The sequence below is a fragment of the Gigantopelta aegis genome, chromosome 5 (assembly GCF_016097555.1).
Source record: "Gigantopelta aegis isolate Gae_Host chromosome 5, Gae_host_genome, whole genome shotgun sequence".
NCBI lineage: Eukaryota > Metazoa > Mollusca > Gastropoda > Neomphalida > Peltospiridae > Gigantopelta > Gigantopelta aegis.
The window spans coordinates 31,413,806-31,434,559 of NC_054703.1; the positions used below are offsets into that span (position 1 = coordinate 31,413,806).

Consider the following 20,754-nt stretch of genomic DNA (forward strand, 5'->3'; position numbering starts at 1 on the left):
ACTTGATTGGTCATTCTAAAACAAAACACGTTTCTAAAATACTAATCAAGAGTCTTAATCTCAGTGCAAACTAAATAAAATGGAATATTCTAAAATCATCTGAACTGAATCATTTATGCCTATTTGGCCCCTAAATTTAGGTTTGAAATATCTGTATGAACCAGGCATCGAAATAAGTATGGTGTCTGGTAACCCATTTACAGGTTACCACAAAATATAGCCTAGTAACCTATAGGTTACCACAACTATATGAAAGTTAGAATTGAATTCCTGTTACTGGTACTTTTAACACGTGTGCCAGATGAAATCCGGAAGTAAATTTATCTAGTGGGTGCTGCTTAAATGCAGATTGCCGAAATTGCGTGCAACTGCACACGAGCGCACAAACGAGAAAACGAAATGCGAAAGTAAATTCATCTAGCGGACACTGCTTAAGTGAGGAATCACTGTCATTGCTTGCAACTGCACAAGTGCGCGAGAACATCGATACAATTCCTTACGAGAAAATTAAATGTGGAAGTTCAGAATGCATTGCCTGGTTTATGTTCAGAAACAAAACTGCTGTTTGTTGAAATTTTCTTGGATGTGGTAACCTCCCGGTAACCTGAACGACCGTTCTCGACTTACTTCGATGCCTGTGAACCATGCATTTGCATTGCTTAAACACCTAGGCCCGGTAACATATAGCACTAGTAACACATATGTCAGACGTACGTCACACATTATGTATGGTGTACATCTGACGTAAGTGTTACGACTGCTTTATGTTACCGGGCCCTGCTTTTAAGGAAAACACGCTTCGTAAATTCGGCTCTGTATTTCCTAAAAATTAGCTGAAAGCAAAATTATTATTACTAATAAAACAAGACAATTTTAAATAGTGTAACATTTATGATCTTTAAAAAATGTTTTATTTTTTTTTAAATTTCATTTTGTTTTTACTTAGTGGACTTCAATTACCCTGACTTAGATGAACCCAAAACCGTCCCTCCACAAGTTCAGATGGATCAATCAGAGCCTATGAAAGAACCCTCCAATCAAAATGTGCCTCACAAATCGCGATCGTTGCCCTCCGTTGACAGGTCACTAAAACCCAAGGCCAGCGGTTCGGGAAGCAGCATCTCGCAAAACGCCTCACACGTGAGACTAAACACGTCAAAAACGACACTCCGCGAAGCTAATGCCAACAGCAGAGAGAAACTATCTCGTATCGACAACTCCCTCTACCCAGACATACCTGGTCCAGTGTTGTCGAAAGATTCATTAAGAGACTTCAGCGACAGTGTTAGCTCCAAAGAAAACACTCACAGCATGAGAGGCATGGAAACCGTTTCCAACAAAGAGCCCAGTTTTGGTAAACAATCTGGATATCCAACCGAAACTGGTTTCAGTAGTAAAGCATTGGGAACCCACAATGAAACCGGTTTCGGCAACGAATCTTTGAGTGGTGAAAAGGGTAATTCTGGTGTGGAATCTGGTTTCGGTAAAGACGTGAATGTTGAGACCTCGTCTCGAATCCAACAGGAGCTTAATGAGCTGGGTAAAATCCAGACGATGAAGCGGGAAGAGCTGGCCGCGTTTCAGAAGGAGAAGCAACGGATGTCGCTGGAACACGCGGCGCGCATGTCCCGACTTCAGGACGAACAGGAGAAGATTATGAAGCTGGAGGCCATCAGGAAAAAGGAAGAGAGGGATGTTGCGGATCTCCTGAGAAAGAAGAGGAATTTACAAGAACAGATGAACAGGGAAGAAACTCGTCAGGAGGCTGAGATCCAGGAGAGTGATTTGGAGGAAAAACAAAGGTTTGTGTCGTAAGGCTCGAAACATAACATTTGAAGTACATTTTCTTGTTGGTCCTACGATCGATCCCCGTCGGTGGACCCATTGAGCTATTTCAGGCAGCCCAGTGATAAAGTGTTCACTTGACGTGTGGTCGGTTTAAGATCGATCCCCGTCGGTGGACCCATTGAGCTATTTCAGGCAGCCCAGTGATAAAGTGTTCACTTGACGTGTGGTCGGTTTAAGATCGATCCCCGTCGGTGGACCCATTGAGCCATTTCAGGCAGCCCAGTGATAAAGTGTTTACTTGACGTGTGGTCGGTTTAAGATCGATCCCCGTCGGTGGACCCATTGAGCTATTTCAGGCAGCCCAGTGATAAAGTGTTCACTTGACGTGTGGTCGGTTTAAGATCGATCCCCGTCGGTGGACCCATTGAGCTATTTCAGGCAGCCCAGTGATAAAGTGTTCACTTGACGTGTGGTCGGTTTAAGATCGATCCCCGTCGGTGGACCCATTGAGCTATTTCAGGCAGCCCAGTGATAAAGTGTTCACTTGACGTGTGGTCGGTTTAAGATCGATCCCCGTCGGTGGACCCATTGAGCTATTTCAGGCAGCCCAGTGATAAAGTGTTCACTTGACTTGTGGTCGGTTTAAGATCGATCCCCGTCGGTGGACCCATTGAGCTATTTCAGGCAGCCCAGTGATAAAGTGTTCACTTGACGTGTGGTCGGTTTAAGATCGATCCCCGTCGGTGGACCCATTGAGCTATTTCAGGCAGCCCAGTGATAAAGTGTTCACTTGACGTGTGGTCGGTTTAAGATCGATCCCCGTCGGTGGACCCATTGAGCTATTTCAGGCAGCCCAGTGATAAAGTGTTCACTTGACGTGTGGTCGGTTTAAGATCGATCCCCGTCGGTGGACCCATTGAGCTATTTCAGGCAGCCCAGTGATAAAGTGTTCACTTGACGTGTGGTCGGTTTAAGATCGATCCCCGTCGGTGGACCCATTGAGCTATTTCAGGCAGCCCAGTGATAAAGTGTTCACTTGACGTGTGGTCGGTTTAAGATCGATCCCCGTCGGTGGACCCATTGGGCTATTTCAGGCAGCCCAGTGATAAAGTGTTCACTTGACGTGTGGTCGGTTTAAGATCGATCCCTGTTGGTGGACCCATTGGGTTATTTTTCGCAGCCCTGTGGTAAAGCGCTCACTTGATACACAGTCAGTTTAGGATCGATCCCCATCAGTGGACCCATTGAGCTATTTCTCGCAGCCCTGTGGTAAAGCGTTCACTTGTTGCCCGGTTGAGTTAGGATCGATTCCCGTCGGTGGACCCATTGAGCTGTTTCTTGCAGCCCTGTGGTAAAGCACTCACTTGATGCATGGTCGGTTTAGGATCGATCCCTGTCAGTGGACCCATTGAGCTGTTTCTCGCAGCCCAGTGGTCATGGGCTCACTTGACGTGTGGTCGGTTTAAGATCGATCCCCGTCGGTGGACCCATTGGGCTATTTCAGGCAGCCCAGTGATAAAGTGTTCACTTGACGTGTGGTCGGTTTAAGATCGATCCCCGTCGGTGGACCCATTGAGCTATTTCAGGCAGCCCAGTGATAAAGTGTTCACTTGACGTGTGGTCGGTTTAAGATCGATCCCCGTCGGTGGACCCATTGAGCTATTTCAGGCAGCCCAGTGATAAAGTGTTCACTTGACGTGTGGTCGGTTTAAGATCGATCCCCGTCGGTGGACCCATTGAGCTATTTCAGGCAGCCCAGTGATAAAGTGTTCACTTGACTTGTGGTCGGTTTAAGATCGATCCCCGTCGGTGGACCCATTGAGCTATTTCAGGCAGCCCAGTGATAAAGTGTTCACTTGATGTGTGGTCGGTTTAAGATCGATCCCCGTCGGTGGACCCATTGAGCTATTTCAGGCAGCCCAGTGATAAAGTGTTCACTTGACGTGTGGTCGGTTTAAGATCGATCCCCGTCGGTGGACCCATTGAGCTATTTCAGGCAGCCCAGTGATAAAGTGTTCACTTGACGTGTGGTCGGTTTAAGATCGATCCCCGTCGGTGGACCCATTGAGCTATTTCAGGCAGCCCAGTGATAAAGTGTTCACTTGACGTGTGGTCGGTTTAAGATCGATCCCCGTCGGTGGACCCATTGAGCTATTTCAGGCAGCCCAGTGATAAAGTGTTCACTTGACGTGTGGTCGGTTTAAGATCGATCCCCGTCGGTGGACCCATTGGGCTATTTCAGGCAGCCCAGTGATAAAGTGTTCACTTGACGTGTGGTCGGTTTAAGATCGATCCCTGTTGGTGGACCCATTGGGTTATTTTTCGCAGCCCTGTGGTAAAGCGCTCACTTGATACACAGTCAGTTTAGGATCGATCCCCATCAGTGGACCCATTGAGCTATTTCTCGCAGCCCTGTGGTAAAGCGTTCACTTGTTGCCCGGTTGAGTTAGGATCGATTCCCGTCGGTGGACCCATTGAGCTGTTTCTTGCAGCCCTGTGGTAAAGCACTCACTTGATGCATGGTCGGTTTAGGATCGATCCCTGTCAGTGGACCCATTGAGCTGTTTCTCGCAGCCCAGTGGTCATGGGCTCACTTGACGTGTGGTCGGTTTAAGATCGATCCCCGTCGGTGGACCCATTGGGCTATTTCAGGCAGCCCAGTGATAAAGTGTTCACTTGACGTGTGGTCGGTTTAAGATCGATCCCCGTCGGTGGACCCATTGGGCTATTTCAGGCAGCCCAGTGATAAAGTGTTCACTTGACGTGTGGTCGGTTTAAGATCGATCCCTGTTGGTGGACCCATTGGGTTATTTTTCGCAGCCCTGTGGTAAAGCGCTCACTTGATACACAGTCAGTTTAGGATCGATCCCCATCAGTGGACCCATTGAGCTATTTCTCGCAGCCCTGTGGTAAAGCGTTCACTTGTTGCCCGGTTGAGTTAGGATCGATTCCCGTCGGTGGACCCATTGAGCTGTTTCTTGCAGCCCTGTGGTAAAGCACTCACTTGATGCATGGTCGGTTTAGGATCGATCCCTGTCAGTGGACCCATTGAGCTGTTTCTCGCAGCCCAGTGGTCATGGGCTCACTTGATGCATGGTCGGTTTAGGATCGATCCCCGTCGGTGGACCCATTGAGCTGTTTCTCGCAGCCCTGTGGTCATGGGCTCACTTGATGCATGGTCGGTTTAGGATCGATCCCCGTCGGTGGACCCATTGAGCTGTTTCTCGCAGCCCAGTGGTCATGGGCTCACTTGATGCACGGTCGGTTTAGGATCGATCCCCGTCGGTGGACCCATTGAGCTGTTTCTCGCAGCCCTGTGGTCATGGGCTCACTTGATGCATGGTCGGTTTAGGATCGATCCCCGTCGGTGGACCCATTGAGCTGTTTCTCGCAGCCCAGTGGTCATGGGCTCACTTGATGCACGGTCGGTTTAGGATCGATCCCCGTCGGTGGACCCATTGGGTTATTTATTATTCCAGCCAGTGCTCCACAACTGGTATATCAAAGGCTGTGGTATGTACTATATGGGCTTGTGCATATAAAAGATCTCTTACTAATTACTTTTTTTTAGCGGGTTTCTTTTCTAAGACTGTGTCAAAATTACCAATTGTTTAACATGTAATAGTCAATGATTAATAAATCAATGTGCTCTTGCAGTGTCATTAAAAAAATAATATCAAAGTAAATTCCTGATAATCATAAAAATGCCACAATTTTGTGCAAATAAAGTAAATATCCGATACTGATAAAAATGCTGCAGTTTGATACAAATAATAATAAAGTTAATATCCAATAATGATAAAGATGTCACAGTTTAATACAATTTAATAAAATGTATAGAGGATATTTCATGGTTTTTGTCAAATATGATTTATATCTCATCTCGTGAAGTTTGCAATCATATCACACATTTGCGCGACGAGTGTGATATGATTGCAAACTTCACAAGATGAGATATAAATCATATTTGACAAAAAATATGAAATTTTCTATTTATTATATAACTTTTGACAGTTTACCTTTATTTTTAAAATGTCAGCAGCAAAATAGTTCCCGTTTTCTTGCAGTGAAGATAACACTTTCTACAGTGACAATAACACATTTTAGAGTGAAATAGTGAAATTTTCACTCTATAATGTATTACCGTTGCTGAATGATTGATATTTTAAGATATTTCACAAAATATTATATATAACCGGCCTCGGTGGCATCGTGGTTAGGCCATCGGTCTACAGGCTGGTAGGTACTGGGTTCGGATCCCAGACGAGGCATGGGATTTTTAATCCAGATACTGACTCCAAACCCTGAATGAGTGCTCCGCAAGGCTCAATGGGTAGGTGTAAACCACTTGCACCGACCAGTGATCCATAACTGGTTCAACAAAGGCCATGGTTTGTGCTATCCTGCCTGTGGGAAGCGCAAATAAAAGATCCCTTGCTGCTAATCAGAAAGAGTAGCCCATGTAGTGGCGACAGCGGGTTTCCTCTCAAAATCTGTGTGGTCCTTAACCATATGTCTGACGCCATATAACCGTAAATAAAATGTGTTGAGTGCGTCGTTAAATAAAACATTTCTTTCTGTCTAAATATTATATAATAAAAATAATAATAAAGTAAATATGTGATAATGATAAATTTTGCTACAGCTTTTTGCGACAGCATGGCTGATTGCCGTCGTAAATTTTGAAGCTGTGTTTTACGATTTTACAGAGACACAACCGAAATGATCCTTTCTATAAAATTGGTAGGCCTGTTATTGTAATTTTAAAAGTTTCTTTCCATGAATACTTAGGTTGCGTAAGTTGGATCACATGAAACATATGGAAATTTATGAGACGTATAATTTTATTTGATCTTGTTTCCGCGAATACTTAGATTGCGTGAGTTGGACCAAATGAAACAGATTGAAATTTATGGAACCCAGGGCTTCTAGAATTTTATAAAAAATCATTAGCCATGGGATCAGTGATTTAAAAAAAGTACTAGCCATGATTAAAAATTCACTAGCCTTTAAATAAATACAATTTTACTAATAGTAATAATCAGATATGTCACCTAAAGAGGGAGATTGAGCTTACAAATCTTTAGATTGGGGTGGAAAGAGAAGGCAGGATATTCACATTTACGAAATATGTAAATGCAGCATTTGACAAGGTTTTGTTTCCACTAGCCGTCGGGCTAGTTATTGTAATTATTTACTAGCCCAACACTGAATATCACTAGCCATGGGAGTGGGGCTACCATAATCTAGAAGCCCTGGGAACCAGTATAATTTTATTTGATCTTGTTTCCGTGAATACTTAGGCTGCGTGAGTTGGATCACATGAAACAGATGGAGATTTATGGAACATGTATAATTTTATTTGATCTTGTTTCCGTGAATACTTAGATTGCGTGAGTTGGATCACATGAAACAGATGGAGGCGGAGAGAAAGAGGAGACAGGAGGAAGTCGACCGACTACGGAAGGAGAGAAAACTGAAGGAGGATGAAAAGAAGAGAGTAGAACTTGAAAGGGAGGTCAAAGGTCAAGAGGTAAAATTTTGTCTTGTTCTCTTGAAAAAAAAGAAGAAGAAAGAAATGATTTATTTAATGACGCACTTAACACATTTTATTTACGGTTATATGGCGTCAGACATATAGTTACGGACCACACAGATAATGAGAGAGGAAACCCACTGTCGCCACTTCATGGGCTACTCTTTTCGATTAGCAGCAATGGATCTTTTATATGCACCATCCCACAGACAGAGTAGTACATACCACGGCCTTTGATACACCAGTCGTGGTGCACTGGATGGAACGAGAAATAGCCCAATGGGCCCACCGGCGGGGATCGATCCCAGACCGACCGCACAGCGAGCAAATGCTGTACCACTGGGCTACATTCCGCCCCTGTTCTCTTGAAGTCGTACACGTCCAGTATCAGGGTTTCTGCCAGAGGGTGAAGTGGGTATGACGCTATACCCAAATGTTTTTGCATTTTTATTTTTTCAAGTTAACCTTTCAAAAGAAATTAATTACTCTCATCAGTACTGTTTGATTTTCTTAACCCTAACCATAAACTTAACCCATTTTCTTTCTGCTGGAGGCCCCCCATACCCCCTGGCAGTGTCTCTGCCAGAAAATGTTATTGGGTATAGCGCTATGGAATTGAATGCAACCACAGTCAACAGGGGGTATTGGGGACCTGCCCCAGAAAGAAAATAGGTTCAGTTTATGGTTAGGGTTAAGAAAATCATACAGTAATGATAAGAGTAATTAATTTTGTCAAAAAGTGAACTTTAAAAAATAAAATTTTGGGTATGGCGCCATACCTGTTTTACCCTCTGGCAGAAACCCTGCCTGTTGACTGGTTCCATTCAATTCCATCGCGCCATACCCAAAAATGTCTTTCTGGCAGAAACAATGTCCAGGCTGCACATTTTTCAGGATTCCGTTTTACCGCAAATCTCTCAGATTTTGATCGCAATGCATAAGATTGTGAGAAGGAATCCCCAAATACCTAGGTTACATCATGTTTACGATTCTGCAATATTCTGCAATTTAGTTTTTTTAAATAATAAATCAGTGCCTGGGCCACGTTCCACGAAGCGATCTTAGCTGTAAGATCACCTTAAATGCATATAACTACCTAATGCACTTAAGATGATCTTAGTGCTACGATCGCTGCGTGGAACGGGGCCCTGAAGTCCAAGGTTTACAAGTCTTTTTTTTTTTGAAGACATTGTTCAGCTACAAATGTGTCAGGATTCCGTGAATCCCAAATTTTGATCCTATTGAATATGATTATAAGAAGGAATCCCATTTTTATGATTCTGCAGTATCCTGAAGAAAAAAAAAGAGAGAAGAAATTCCTTGGTTTCAAGTTTTTCTTTCAAAGACATCGTGCAGCTGCAAATGTTTTCCGATTCCGTGCATCTGTGAATCCCAAATTTTGATCCTATTGAATAAGATTATATGAAGGAATCCCATTTTTATGATTCTGCAGTATCCTGAAAAAAATAGAGAGAAGAAATTCCGTGGTTTCAAGTTTGTTCTTTCAAAGACATTGTCCAGCTGCAAATGTTTTCCAGATTTTGATCCTAATTTATAAGATTATACCATGAACAGACCTGTCAACTTTTAGTCAAGAGAAAGCAGGAGGTGTGTGTTGAAAAAGCAGGAGATTTTGTAAATTCACACAATTTAACCCAAAATCGCAAGATTTAAAAAAAAACATTATTACAGGGTGTATACTACCAAATCAAATCTCATAGACGACAATAGTAACATATGTGGCTAAAACTCCTACCTGCAACGTATCAATCGACATAAACACCACGGATATAAATACTACCACCCCTTACACTTAAGGTGAATCAGAAAAAAATGGGGGTCAAGCTGCTCGTTTCTGAGATAACGGGTAGCGTCTATGACTACCCTAGTTTCGCACAAAATTCGAGTACTTTTTTTACAGGTACCCCATACATGTTTCAAGCACAAGGCTACTTGACACATTGGTACTAGATGAAATAAAATTGCTAATTTTTTTTACCCAGATGAAACTATTATTTTTTACAACCAACACACTCACATTTATAACCAATCACAGGACTTGTGATGTTCACTTCTCTATCAAAAGTTGGGTGCACCTCGAACTTTGACCCAGCCGGAAGTTATTTGGTTTAGTACTACCTACAATAAGTTATATGAATACTATATAATGTCATATATACTTCTTAACCTTAGATCTTGGCATTAAAAAAAAAAAAAAAAAAAAAAAACATTTTTATTATTTTATTTTTTTTAAGTTTAAATATCATTATGATTTAATACATATTTAAAAAAAATATATATATTTTATCCAAAAATGTTAAGAACATGAACAAGAAATAAAAAATTTAATTTGTACATTTACGGTATTACACTTACAGCCTTACAGGTTGCGTTACATTATCATTTGTGGTTAGTGTACCTAAGTACCAAAGACAAATTTATATAAATCTTATAAATTAATATTCAGTTTTTACTATAATGAGGAACGGTGGCGTGGTACTTATTTAAAATCATTATAATGATGCAATAAACATTGTATTTTCATTAATCATAAGTAAAACCTCATTACGGACATCGTGTGAAATATACCGGAATTATACCCATTTCCGCAAGTAACTTTATGTCAGTGTCAACTTTATGTCAATTTTACTGCACAAACATACAAAATTAACTGACACAAATATGTTTATACAGCTAATTGGTCTTTTCATTGTCTTGCTGTGACATGTGATTTTAACATGCATCGTGTGTATCGCTGTCAACTCGGAGTCTGGCAGTTCAGATTTGTTATAGTTGCATTATGTAATCCAGTGGGAAGACATTTTACAATTCAGAGGTGTTATTAGAACTAAATTGGATAGTTTTTTTTTATATATATATAACACTGAATGTCAATACACAGCCTGTTAAATTTGCGGCAATACGCTTCATAGCCTTTACGATGACAACAAACATTATAATAACACGTCATTTTATAAACTCCATGTGCTTTTTTAACAATATAAATAGGCTATCCCACAATTCTCACTTCGGCAAAGGTTAAACAATTCGGCCTGTTACATTCTCAGAAACCGAAAGTAGTCGACATTTTCCGAATGAGAAAAAAAAGGCAGAGTTACTTCCCTTATGTTATTTTGACAAAAGAGGATCGATTTTTTTTTATGCTGACAAAAATGTCATTTAACAGGAGAAATTGTCTCCCGCACAGGGGAAAGGAGATTTGATCAAATACCGGGAGACTCCCGTGGAATCCGGGAGGGTTGACAGGTCTGCATGAATATCTAATTTACACTGAGGTTATTATACGAGCTTGTGTGTGATACTGAGTTTACAAAATAAGTGTCAGCATTTTTGTACTGCCCAAACGAGAAAGAAAGAAATGTTTTATTTAACGACGCACTCAACACATTTTATTTACGGTTATATGGCGTCAGACATATGGTTAAGGACCACACAGATTTTGAGAGGAAACCCGCTGTCGCCATTACATGGGCTACTCTTCCGATTGGCAGCAAGGGATCTTTCATTTGCGCTTCCCACAGGCAGGATAGCACAAACCATGGCCTTTGTTGAACCAGTTATGGATCACTGGTCGGTGCAAGTGGTTTACACCTACCCATTGAGTCTTGCGGAGCACTCACTCAGGGTTTGGAGTCGGTATCTGGATTAAAAATCCCATGCCTCGACTGGGATCCGAACCCAGTACCTACCAGCCTGTAGACCAATGGCCTGCCACGACGCCACCGAGGCCGGTCCCAAACGAGAAAGCCGTTGATTAATAAATCAATGTTCTCTGGAGGTGTTGTTAAACAAAGTGAACTTCTTCTTCTAACGGCTGATGATAAATAAATCAGTGTTCTCTAGTGGTGGAGTTAAAGCGAACTTCTTCTTCTGACGGCTGATGATAAATAAATCAATGTTTTCTAGTGGTGGAGTTAAACAAAGCGAACTTCTTCTAACGGCTGATGATAAATAAATCAATGTGCTCTAGTGGTGGAGTTAAACAAAACAAACTTCTTCTAACAGCTGATGATTAATAAATCAATGTGCTCTAGTGGTATCGTTAAACAAAGCGAACTTCTTCTAACGGCTGATGATTAATAAATCAATGTGCTCTAGTGGTGTCGTTAAACAAAGCGAACTTCTTCTAACGGCTGATGATTAATAAATCAATGTGCTCTAGTGGTGGAGTTAAACAAAGCGAACTTCTTCTAACGGCTGATGATTAATAAATCAATGTTCTCTAGTGGTGGAGTTAAACAAAACAAACTTCTTCTAACGGCCGATGATTAATAAATCAATGTTCTCTAGTGGTGGAGTTAAACAAATCAAACTTCTTCTAACGGCCGATAATTAATAAATCAATGTTCTCTAGTGGTGGAGTTAAACAAAGCGAACTTCTTCTTCTAATGGCTGATGATTAATAAATCAATGTTCTCTAGTGTTGGAGTTAAACAAAACAAACTTCTTCTTCTAACGGCCGATGATAAATAAATCAATGTTCTCTAGTGGTGGAGTTAAACAAAGCGAACTTCTTCTAACGGCTGATGATTAATAAATCAATGTTCTCTAGTGGTGGTGTTAAAGCAAACTTCTTCTTCTAACGGCTGATGTTTAATAAATAAATAAATTTAATAAAACAAACTTCTTTAACAGATTATATAGCATCTGGTTATTAGTCCCCTGCTGGTCCAACTGGAGGGGACTAGGTTTCATCTCTGTCCGTCCGTCTGTCTGTCTGTCCGTCCGTCCGTCCATTTGTCCCACATATAGTTTTTCAGGTGGGGTTTTTTTTAGAATTCTTTGAGATGCTTAGCTTTATCATGTACTGTTACAGATCAAGTTTGACTTCTATAGTGATTTACCCATTTTTGACAGAGTTATAGCCCTTGAACTTAGGAAATATAAAAATTAGTTTCCCAGACATTTTAGTCAGAAGGCCTTGAGATATTGAGCTGAAATGTTTATAGCTTTAGCATGCTCTGTTACAGATCAAGTTTGACTTTCATGGCAATTTACCTATTTTTGACAGAGTTATGGCCCTTAAACTTAGGAGATATGAAAAATTGTTGGGGTCCAGTAGGGGACATGTATTGCTTTAGCAGTACTTCCTAATAATGCTTGTTCTTTTTGGTAAAAGTTACTTGGGGAAAAATGCACAATTACTGTTATTTAATTTTTTTTTCTCTCTCTCTCTCTCTCTTTCTTTTAGGTCCGAGACCAAATTCTTCTTGAAATTGCCGAGAAGACCCGGCAGGAAGAGGATCAGTGGAAGCGAGAGCTGGCGTCGGCTAAAGAACACGCCGAGAAGATCCGACTCGCAGACGAGGCGGCGAGACAGAGGATGGAGGAGGAGAAACAAGTCGCAGAACGACAGCGGAAGTCAGAGGAAGACAGAAAGAAGAAGGAAGAGGAAGAGCGGAGGAATAGAGACGCTGTTCTGATGAAGATGAAGGAAGATGCAAGGAGAAAACAGATTTTGAAAGAACAGCAGGAAAAAGAACAGGTATGTGTGCGCCAGGGGTGGGGAAAAATAAAATTGTCAATCGGTCCCACTTGATGTCGGGAGGGGAAAAAAGAAAAGAATAAAAAAAGAACTTTTTTATCACATCAGTGAAAAAAAACCCCACAAATTGTATATATTTTACATAATGGAATAAATAATATGAAAAAGAAATAAAAGTTATGAATTTTAATTCCCATATATGTATAAAAAGTACGAGTATTCAGTACTGTGTCCTGAAAATTAATAAAAGATCGCACCATTGAAGCATTTGACAGCCTGAGCTAGCACATTTAGACAAAGAGATTAATAACGTCATCGCTGATTGGACGAAATTTGACCTCTACTGGCTCTAGACATAACCAGTACATGTAGCTGTTCTGCTTACTCCCACTTGTTAAAAAAACAAGGTGGAAACCTTTTGATAATTTTAAAATCCTTAATAATTATTGGATCCACTACACTGAACAGTCAACAATAAATACATCTATAGATTATTTCAGTATATTTTATGCTATTTCAAGCAGTTTGTATTGCACAAAAGCCTCTTGCTTTGGACTAGGACACTCGACTCGACAAAGCTCCGTACACAGGTGTTGACAGGTGTCGATTGTAACCAGTTGCAAACTCTGGGTCCTTTGTTTTAATTGGAGTGTAAATACCATGATGGCTCTCCCACCAAGAATGGTGTTATTGTTAACGTCTGTTTAATCTCTTGACCGGCTCAGCGACTTTGACAAAATTAATGGATTGACACTACTGTAGGTCCGACTTCAGTGACTGGGGATATAGGCCCTATACTTAGGCAGACTTTAAAATCACAGACATCTGAAACACTAGCCATATTGACCACTATTTATGTATTATTTTAAATCATGCACGAGATACCGAAGTCTGTGCAGGCCGGTCCACTTGACGGATAAGAATTTGTTCCAATAATAGAAATGGATAGGTGCTTTGGACCGACAAGAATGACAAAAGTGGGACCGGCAAATGCACGTTTTTAAAAAATAATTTCGGTCTCAGAGATCGAGAATCGGTCCCAGACCGGGAGAAAAGGACTTTTCCCCACCCCTGGTGTGCGCGTGTGTTGAGATTTCTCTAAGGGTCGGGACGTAAAGCGCTCGCTTGACAGGATAGCACATACCACTGTCTTTGATATACCAGTCATGATGCAGGCCCACTGACAGGGATCGATGCTAGACTGACCGCGCATCAGGTGAACACTTTACCACTAGGCTCCCAGGGCTCAAACTTAACAACAGCACTGACGACAATTGCCATCACTGAGATATAAACTGCCATCACTGATATATAAACTGCCATCGCTGAGATATAAACTGCCATCGCTGAGATATAAACTGCCATCACTCAGATATAAACTGCCATCACTGATATATAAACTGCCATCGCTGAGATATAAACTGCCGTCGCTGATATATAAACTGCCGTCGCTGAGATATAAACTGCCGTCGCTGAGATATAAACTGCCGTCGCTGAGATATAAACTGCCATCGCTGAGATATAAACTGCCGTCGCTGAGATATAAACTGCCGTCGCTGAGATATAAACTGCCATCACTGAGATATAAACTGCCATCACTGATATATAAACTGCCATCACTGAGATATAAACTGCCATCACTGAGATCATCACTGATATATAAACTGCCGTCACTGAGATATAAACTGCCATCGCTGAGATATAAACTGCCATCGCTGAGATATAAACTGCCATCGCTGAGATATAAACTGCCATCACTGATATATAAACTGCCGTTGCTGAGATATAAACTGCCGTCACTGAGATATAAACTGCCGTCACTGAGATATAAACTGCCGTCACTGAGATATAAACTGACGTCGCTGAGATATAAACTGCCATCACTAAGATATAAACTGCCATCACTGATATATAAACTGCCGTCGCTGAGATATAAACTGCCGTCGCTGAGATATAAACTGCCGTCGCTGAGATATAAACTGCCGTCACTGAGATATAAACTGCCATCGCTGAGATATAAACTGCATCACTGAGATATAAACTGCCATCACTGAGATATAAACTGCCATCACTGAGATATAAACTGCAGTCACTGAGATATAAACTGCCGTCGCTGATATATAACCTGCCATCACTGAGATATAAACTGCCATCACTGAGATATAAACTACCGTCGCTAAGATATAAATTGCCATCACTGAGATATAAACTACCGTCGCTAAGATATAAACTGCCATCACTGAGATATAAACTGCCGTCACTGAGATATAAACTGCCGTCACTGAGATATAAACTGCCATCACTGAGATATAAACTGCCATCACTGATATATAAACTGCCGTTGCTGAGATATAAACTGCCATCACTGAGATATAAACTGCCGTCACTGAGATATAAACTGCCATCGCTGAGATATAAACTGCCATCGCTGAGATATAAACTGCCATCACTGAGATATAAACTGCAGTCACTGAGATATAAACTGCCGTCGCTGATATATAAACTGCCGTCGCTGATATATAAACTGCCATCACTAAGATATAAACTGCCATCACTAAGATATAAACTGCCATCACTAAGATATATAAACTGCCGTCGCTGATATATAAACTGCCGTCGCTGAGATATAAACTGCCGTCGCTGAGATATAAACTGCCATCGCTGAGATATAAACTGCTGAGATATAAACTGCCGTCACTGAGATATAAACTGCCGTCGCTGAGATATAAACTGCCATCGCTGAGATATAAACTGCCATCACTGAGATATAAACTGCCATCACTGAGATATAAACTGCAGTCACTGATATATAAACTGCCATCACTGAGATAAAACTGCCGTCGCTGAGATATAAACTGCCGTCGCTGAGATATAAACTGCCATCACTGAGATATAAACTGCCATCACTGATATATAAACTGCCATCACTGAGATATAAACTGCCATCACTGAGATCATCACTGATATATAAACTGCCGTCACTGAGATATAAACTGCCATCGCTGAGATATAAACTGCCATCGCTGAGATATAAACTGCCATCGCTGAGATATAAACTGCCATCACTGATATATAAACTGCCGTTGCTGAGATATAAACTGCCATCACTGAGATATAAACTGCCGTCACTGAGATATAAACTGCCATCGCTGATATATAAACTGCCGTCACTGAGATATAAACTGCCATCACTGAGATATAAACTGCCATCGCTGATATATAAACTGCCGTCACTGAGATATAAACTGCCATCGCTGAGATATAAACTGCCGTCGCTGATATATAAACTGCCATCACTGAGATATAAACTGCAGTCACTGAGATATAAACTGCCATCACTGAGATATAAACTGCCATCGCTGAGATATAAACTGCCATCGCTGAGATATAAACTGCCATCGCTGAGATATAAACTGCCGTCACTGAGATATAAACTGCCGTCACTGAGATATAAACTGCCGTCACTGATATATAAACTGCCATCACTGAGATATAAACTGCCATCACTGAGATATAAACTGCAGTCACTGAGATATAAACTGCCGTCGCTGATATATAAACTGCCATCACTGAGATATAAACTGCCGTCACTGATATATAAACTGCCATCGCTGATATATAAACTGCCGTCACTGATATATAAACTGCCATCACTGAGATATAAACTGCTGTTGCTGAGATATAAACTGCCGTCACTGAGATATAAACTGCCGTCGCTGAGATATAAACTGCCATCGCTGAGATATAAACTGCCATCACTGAGATATAAACTGCCATCACTGAGATATAAACTGCCGTCGCTGATATATAAACTGCCATCACTGAGATATAAACTGCCGTCACTGATATATAAACTGCCATCGCTGATATATAAACTGCCGTCACTGAGATATAAACTGCCATCACTGAGATATAAACTGCCATCACTGAGATCATCACTGATATATAAACTGCCGTCACTGAGATATAAACTGCCATCGCTGAGATATAAACTGCCATCGCTGAGATATAAACTGCCATCACTGATATATAAACTGCCGTTGCTGAGATATAAACTGCCGTCACTGAGATATAAACTGCCGTCACTGAGATATAAACTGCCGTCCCTGATATATAAACTGCCATCGCTGAGATATAAACTGCCGTCGCTGATATATAAACTGCAGTCACTGAGATATAAACTGCCATCGCTGAGATATAAACTGCCGTCGCAGAGATATAAACTGCCGTCGCTGAGATATAAACTGCCGTCGCTGAGATATAAACTGCCATCACTGAGATATAAACTGCCATCACTGATATATAAACTGCCATCACTGAGATATAAACTGCCATCACTGAGATCATCACTGATATATAAACTGCCGTCACTGAGATATAAACTGCCATCGCTGAGATATAAACTGCCATCGCTGAGATATAAACTGCCATCGCTGAGATATAAACTGCCATCACTGCCGTCACTGAGATATAAACTGCCGTCACTGAGATATAAACTGCCGTCGCTGAGATATAAACTGCCGTCGCTGAGATATAAACTGCCGTCGCTGAGATATAAACTGCCGTCGCTGAGATATAAACTGCCGTCGCTGAGATATAAACTGCCGTCGCTGAGATATAAACTGCCATCGCTGAGATATAAACTGCCATCGCTGAGATATAAACTGCCATCGCTGAGATATAAACTGCCATCACTGAGATATAAACTGCAGTCACTGAGATATAAACTGCCGTCGCTGATATATAACCTGCCATCACTGAGATATAAACTGCCGTCGCTGATATATAACCTGCCATCACTGAGATATAACCTGCCATCACTGAGATATAAACTACCGTCGCTAAGATATAAATTGCCATCACTGAGATATAAACTACCGTCGCTAAGATATAAACTACCATCACTGAGATATAAACTGCCGTCACTGAGATATAAACTGCCGTCACTGAGATATAAACTGCCATCACTGAGATATAAACTGCCATCACTGATATATAAACTGCCATCACTGATATATAAACTGCCGTTGCTGAGATATAAACTGCCATCACTGAGATATAAACTGCCGTCACTGAGATATAAACTGCCATCGCTGAGATATAAACTGCCATCGCTGAGATATAAACTGCCATCACTGAGATATAAACTGCCGTCGCTGATATATAAACTGCCGTCGCTGATATATAAACTGCCATCACTAAGATATAAACTGCCATCACTAAGATATAAACTGCCATCACTAAGATATATAAACTGCCGTCGCTGATATATAAACTGCCGTCGCTGAGATATAAACTGCCGTCGCTGAGATATAAACTGCCATCGCTGAGATATAAACTGCCGTTGCTGAGATATAAACTGCTGAGATATAAACTGCCGTCACTGAGATATAAACTGCCGTCGCTGAGATATAAACTGCCATCGCTGAGATATAAACTGCCATCACTGAGATATAAACTGCCATCACTGAGATATAAACTGCAGTCACTGATATATAAACTGCCATCACTGAGATAAAACTGCCGTCGCTGAGATATAAACTGCCGTCGCTGAGATATAAACTGCCATCACTGAGATATAAACTGCCATCACTGATATATAAACTGCCATCACTGAGATATAAACTGCCATCACTGAGATCATCACTGATATATAAACTGCCGTCACTGAGATATAAACTGCCGTCGCTGAGATATAAACTGCCATCGCTGAGATATAAACTGCCATCGCTGAGATATAAACTGCCATCACTGATATATAAACTGCCGTTGCTGATATATAAACTGCCATCACTGAGATATAAACTGCCGTCACTGAGATATAAACTGCCATCGCTGATATATAAACTGCCGTCACTGAGATATAAACTGCCATCACTGAGATATAAACTGCCATCGCTGATATATAAACTGCCGTCACTGAGATATAAACTGCCATCGCTGAGATATAAACTGCCGTCGCTGATATATAAACTGCCATCACTGAGATATAAACTGCAGTCACTGAGATATAAACTGCCATCACTGAGATATAAACTGCCGTCGCTGAGATATAAACTGCCATCGCTGAGATATAAACTGCCGTCACTGAGATATAAACTGCCGTCACTGAGATATAAACTGCCGTCACTGATATATAAACTGCCATCACTGAGATATAAACTGCCATCACTGAGATATAAACTGCAGTCACTGAGATATAAACTGCCGTCACTGATATATAAACTGCCATCACTGAGATATAAACTGCCGTCACTGATATATAAACTGCCATCGCTGATATATAAACTGCCGTCACTGAGATATAAACTGCCATCACTGAGATATAAACTGCCGTCACTGAGATATAAACTGCCGTCACTGAGATATAAACTGCCATCGCTGAGATATAAACTGCCATCGCTGAGATATAAACTGCCATCACTGAGATATAAACTGCAGTCACTGATATATAAACTGCCATCACTGAGATATAAACTGCCGTCACTGAGATATAAACTGCCGTCACTGAGATATAAACTGCCGTCACTGAGATATAAACTGCCGTCACTGAGATATAAACTGCCGTCACTGAGATATAAACTGCTGTCACTGACATATAAACTGCCATCGCTGAGATATAAACTGCCGTTGCTGAGATGATGGCAAAATGTTTACGCCTGATGTGCATTAGCTGCCAGTAAATAACATTCGTACATTTAAATATGTCTACATGTACACCAAAATAACCTTTCAATCTTATCTATTTGCTTCAAAAGTCTTCTCCTTTTTTTTTATTGCTATGGGCAGCCTTTAAATTGCCGTCGGTGAGCCATTTAATCCACAGCAATTTTGTCCCGTCCCATAGAGCGCATTGATTAATCATTGGTTATTGTGACACGTGCTCAAACGAAACCTAATACATTTTACCTAGGGATATTTTTTATGCACTTTACCACCGACAGGACAGCATATACCACAGCGAAACTCAGTGTGCTCTAGTGGTGTTGTTAATTAAAAAAAAACCAAAAACCACTGCACTTGTGCACTGGTTGAACAGATTCAATGTATTAACCCTTTAACTAATAGGAAATAAAAACAAATTGTGGTTTCGCAATTACAAAATAAAATCCCATTAAATTTATTATTTCTAGCGAGAAGAGGAGGAGAGAAAGCAGAGAGAAAAAGAGAAGCTTGAAAGGGAGAAGATGGAGAGATTGAAGAAGGAGGCAGATGAGCGAATGAAGGCGGAGGCGGAACGACGGAAAACAGAGGAAGCTGTGCGAGCCCAGCAAGCAAAGAAAATAGCCGAAGAAAAACTGCGACGGATAAACGGTAAAATAATAACAGTTATTGTAGTCCATCCCATATTAATCATTTCAGTTTGGTTTGAGGTTACCCCGAGTACTTGGCCATTCAAGAACTATTGTCTGTCCCATATTAATCATTTCAGTTTGGTTTGAGGTTAGCCCAAGAACTCGGCCATTCAAGAACTATTGTCCGTCCCATATTAATCATTTCAGTTTGGTTTGAGGTTAGCCCAAGAACTCGGCCGTTTGAGAACTATAGTCTGTCCCATATTAATAATTTCAGTTTGGTTTGAGGTTACCCCGAGTACTCGGCCATTCAAGAACTATTGTCCGTCCCAAATTAATAATTTCAGTTTGGTTTGAGGTTAGCCCGAGAACTCGGCCATTCAAGAACTATTGTCCGTCCCACATTAATAATTTCAGTTTGGTTTGAGGTTAGCCCGAGCACTCGGCCATTCAAGAACTATTGTCCATCTCATATTAATAATTTCAGTTTGGTTTAAGGTTAGCCCGAGTACTTGGCCATTCAAGAACTATTGTCCGTCCCATATTAATAATTTCAGTTTGGTTTGAGGTTAGCCCGAGCACTCGGCCATTCAAGAACTATTGTCCGTCCCACATTAATAATTTCAGTT

At 41.1% G+C, this 20,754-nt stretch overlaps 1 protein-coding gene across 1 annotated transcript in view; it reads left to right on the top strand.

The window, feature by feature from the left end:
• Nucleotides 1-20,754, top strand: part of LOC121373615 (ubiquitin carboxyl-terminal hydrolase 8-like) — a 77,365-nt gene that overhangs the window by 19,756 nt on the left and 36,855 nt on the right. The window contains exons 9-12 of the mRNA XM_041500313.1: nt 947-1,802; nt 7,177-7,321; nt 12,537-12,830; nt 19,964-20,144. Of these exons, the coding sequence (XP_041356247.1) occupies nt 947-1,802; nt 7,177-7,321; nt 12,537-12,830; nt 19,964-20,144 (1,476 nt within the window). The remainder of the gene's footprint in view (nt 1-946; nt 1,803-7,176; nt 7,322-12,536; nt 12,831-19,963; nt 20,145-20,754) is intronic.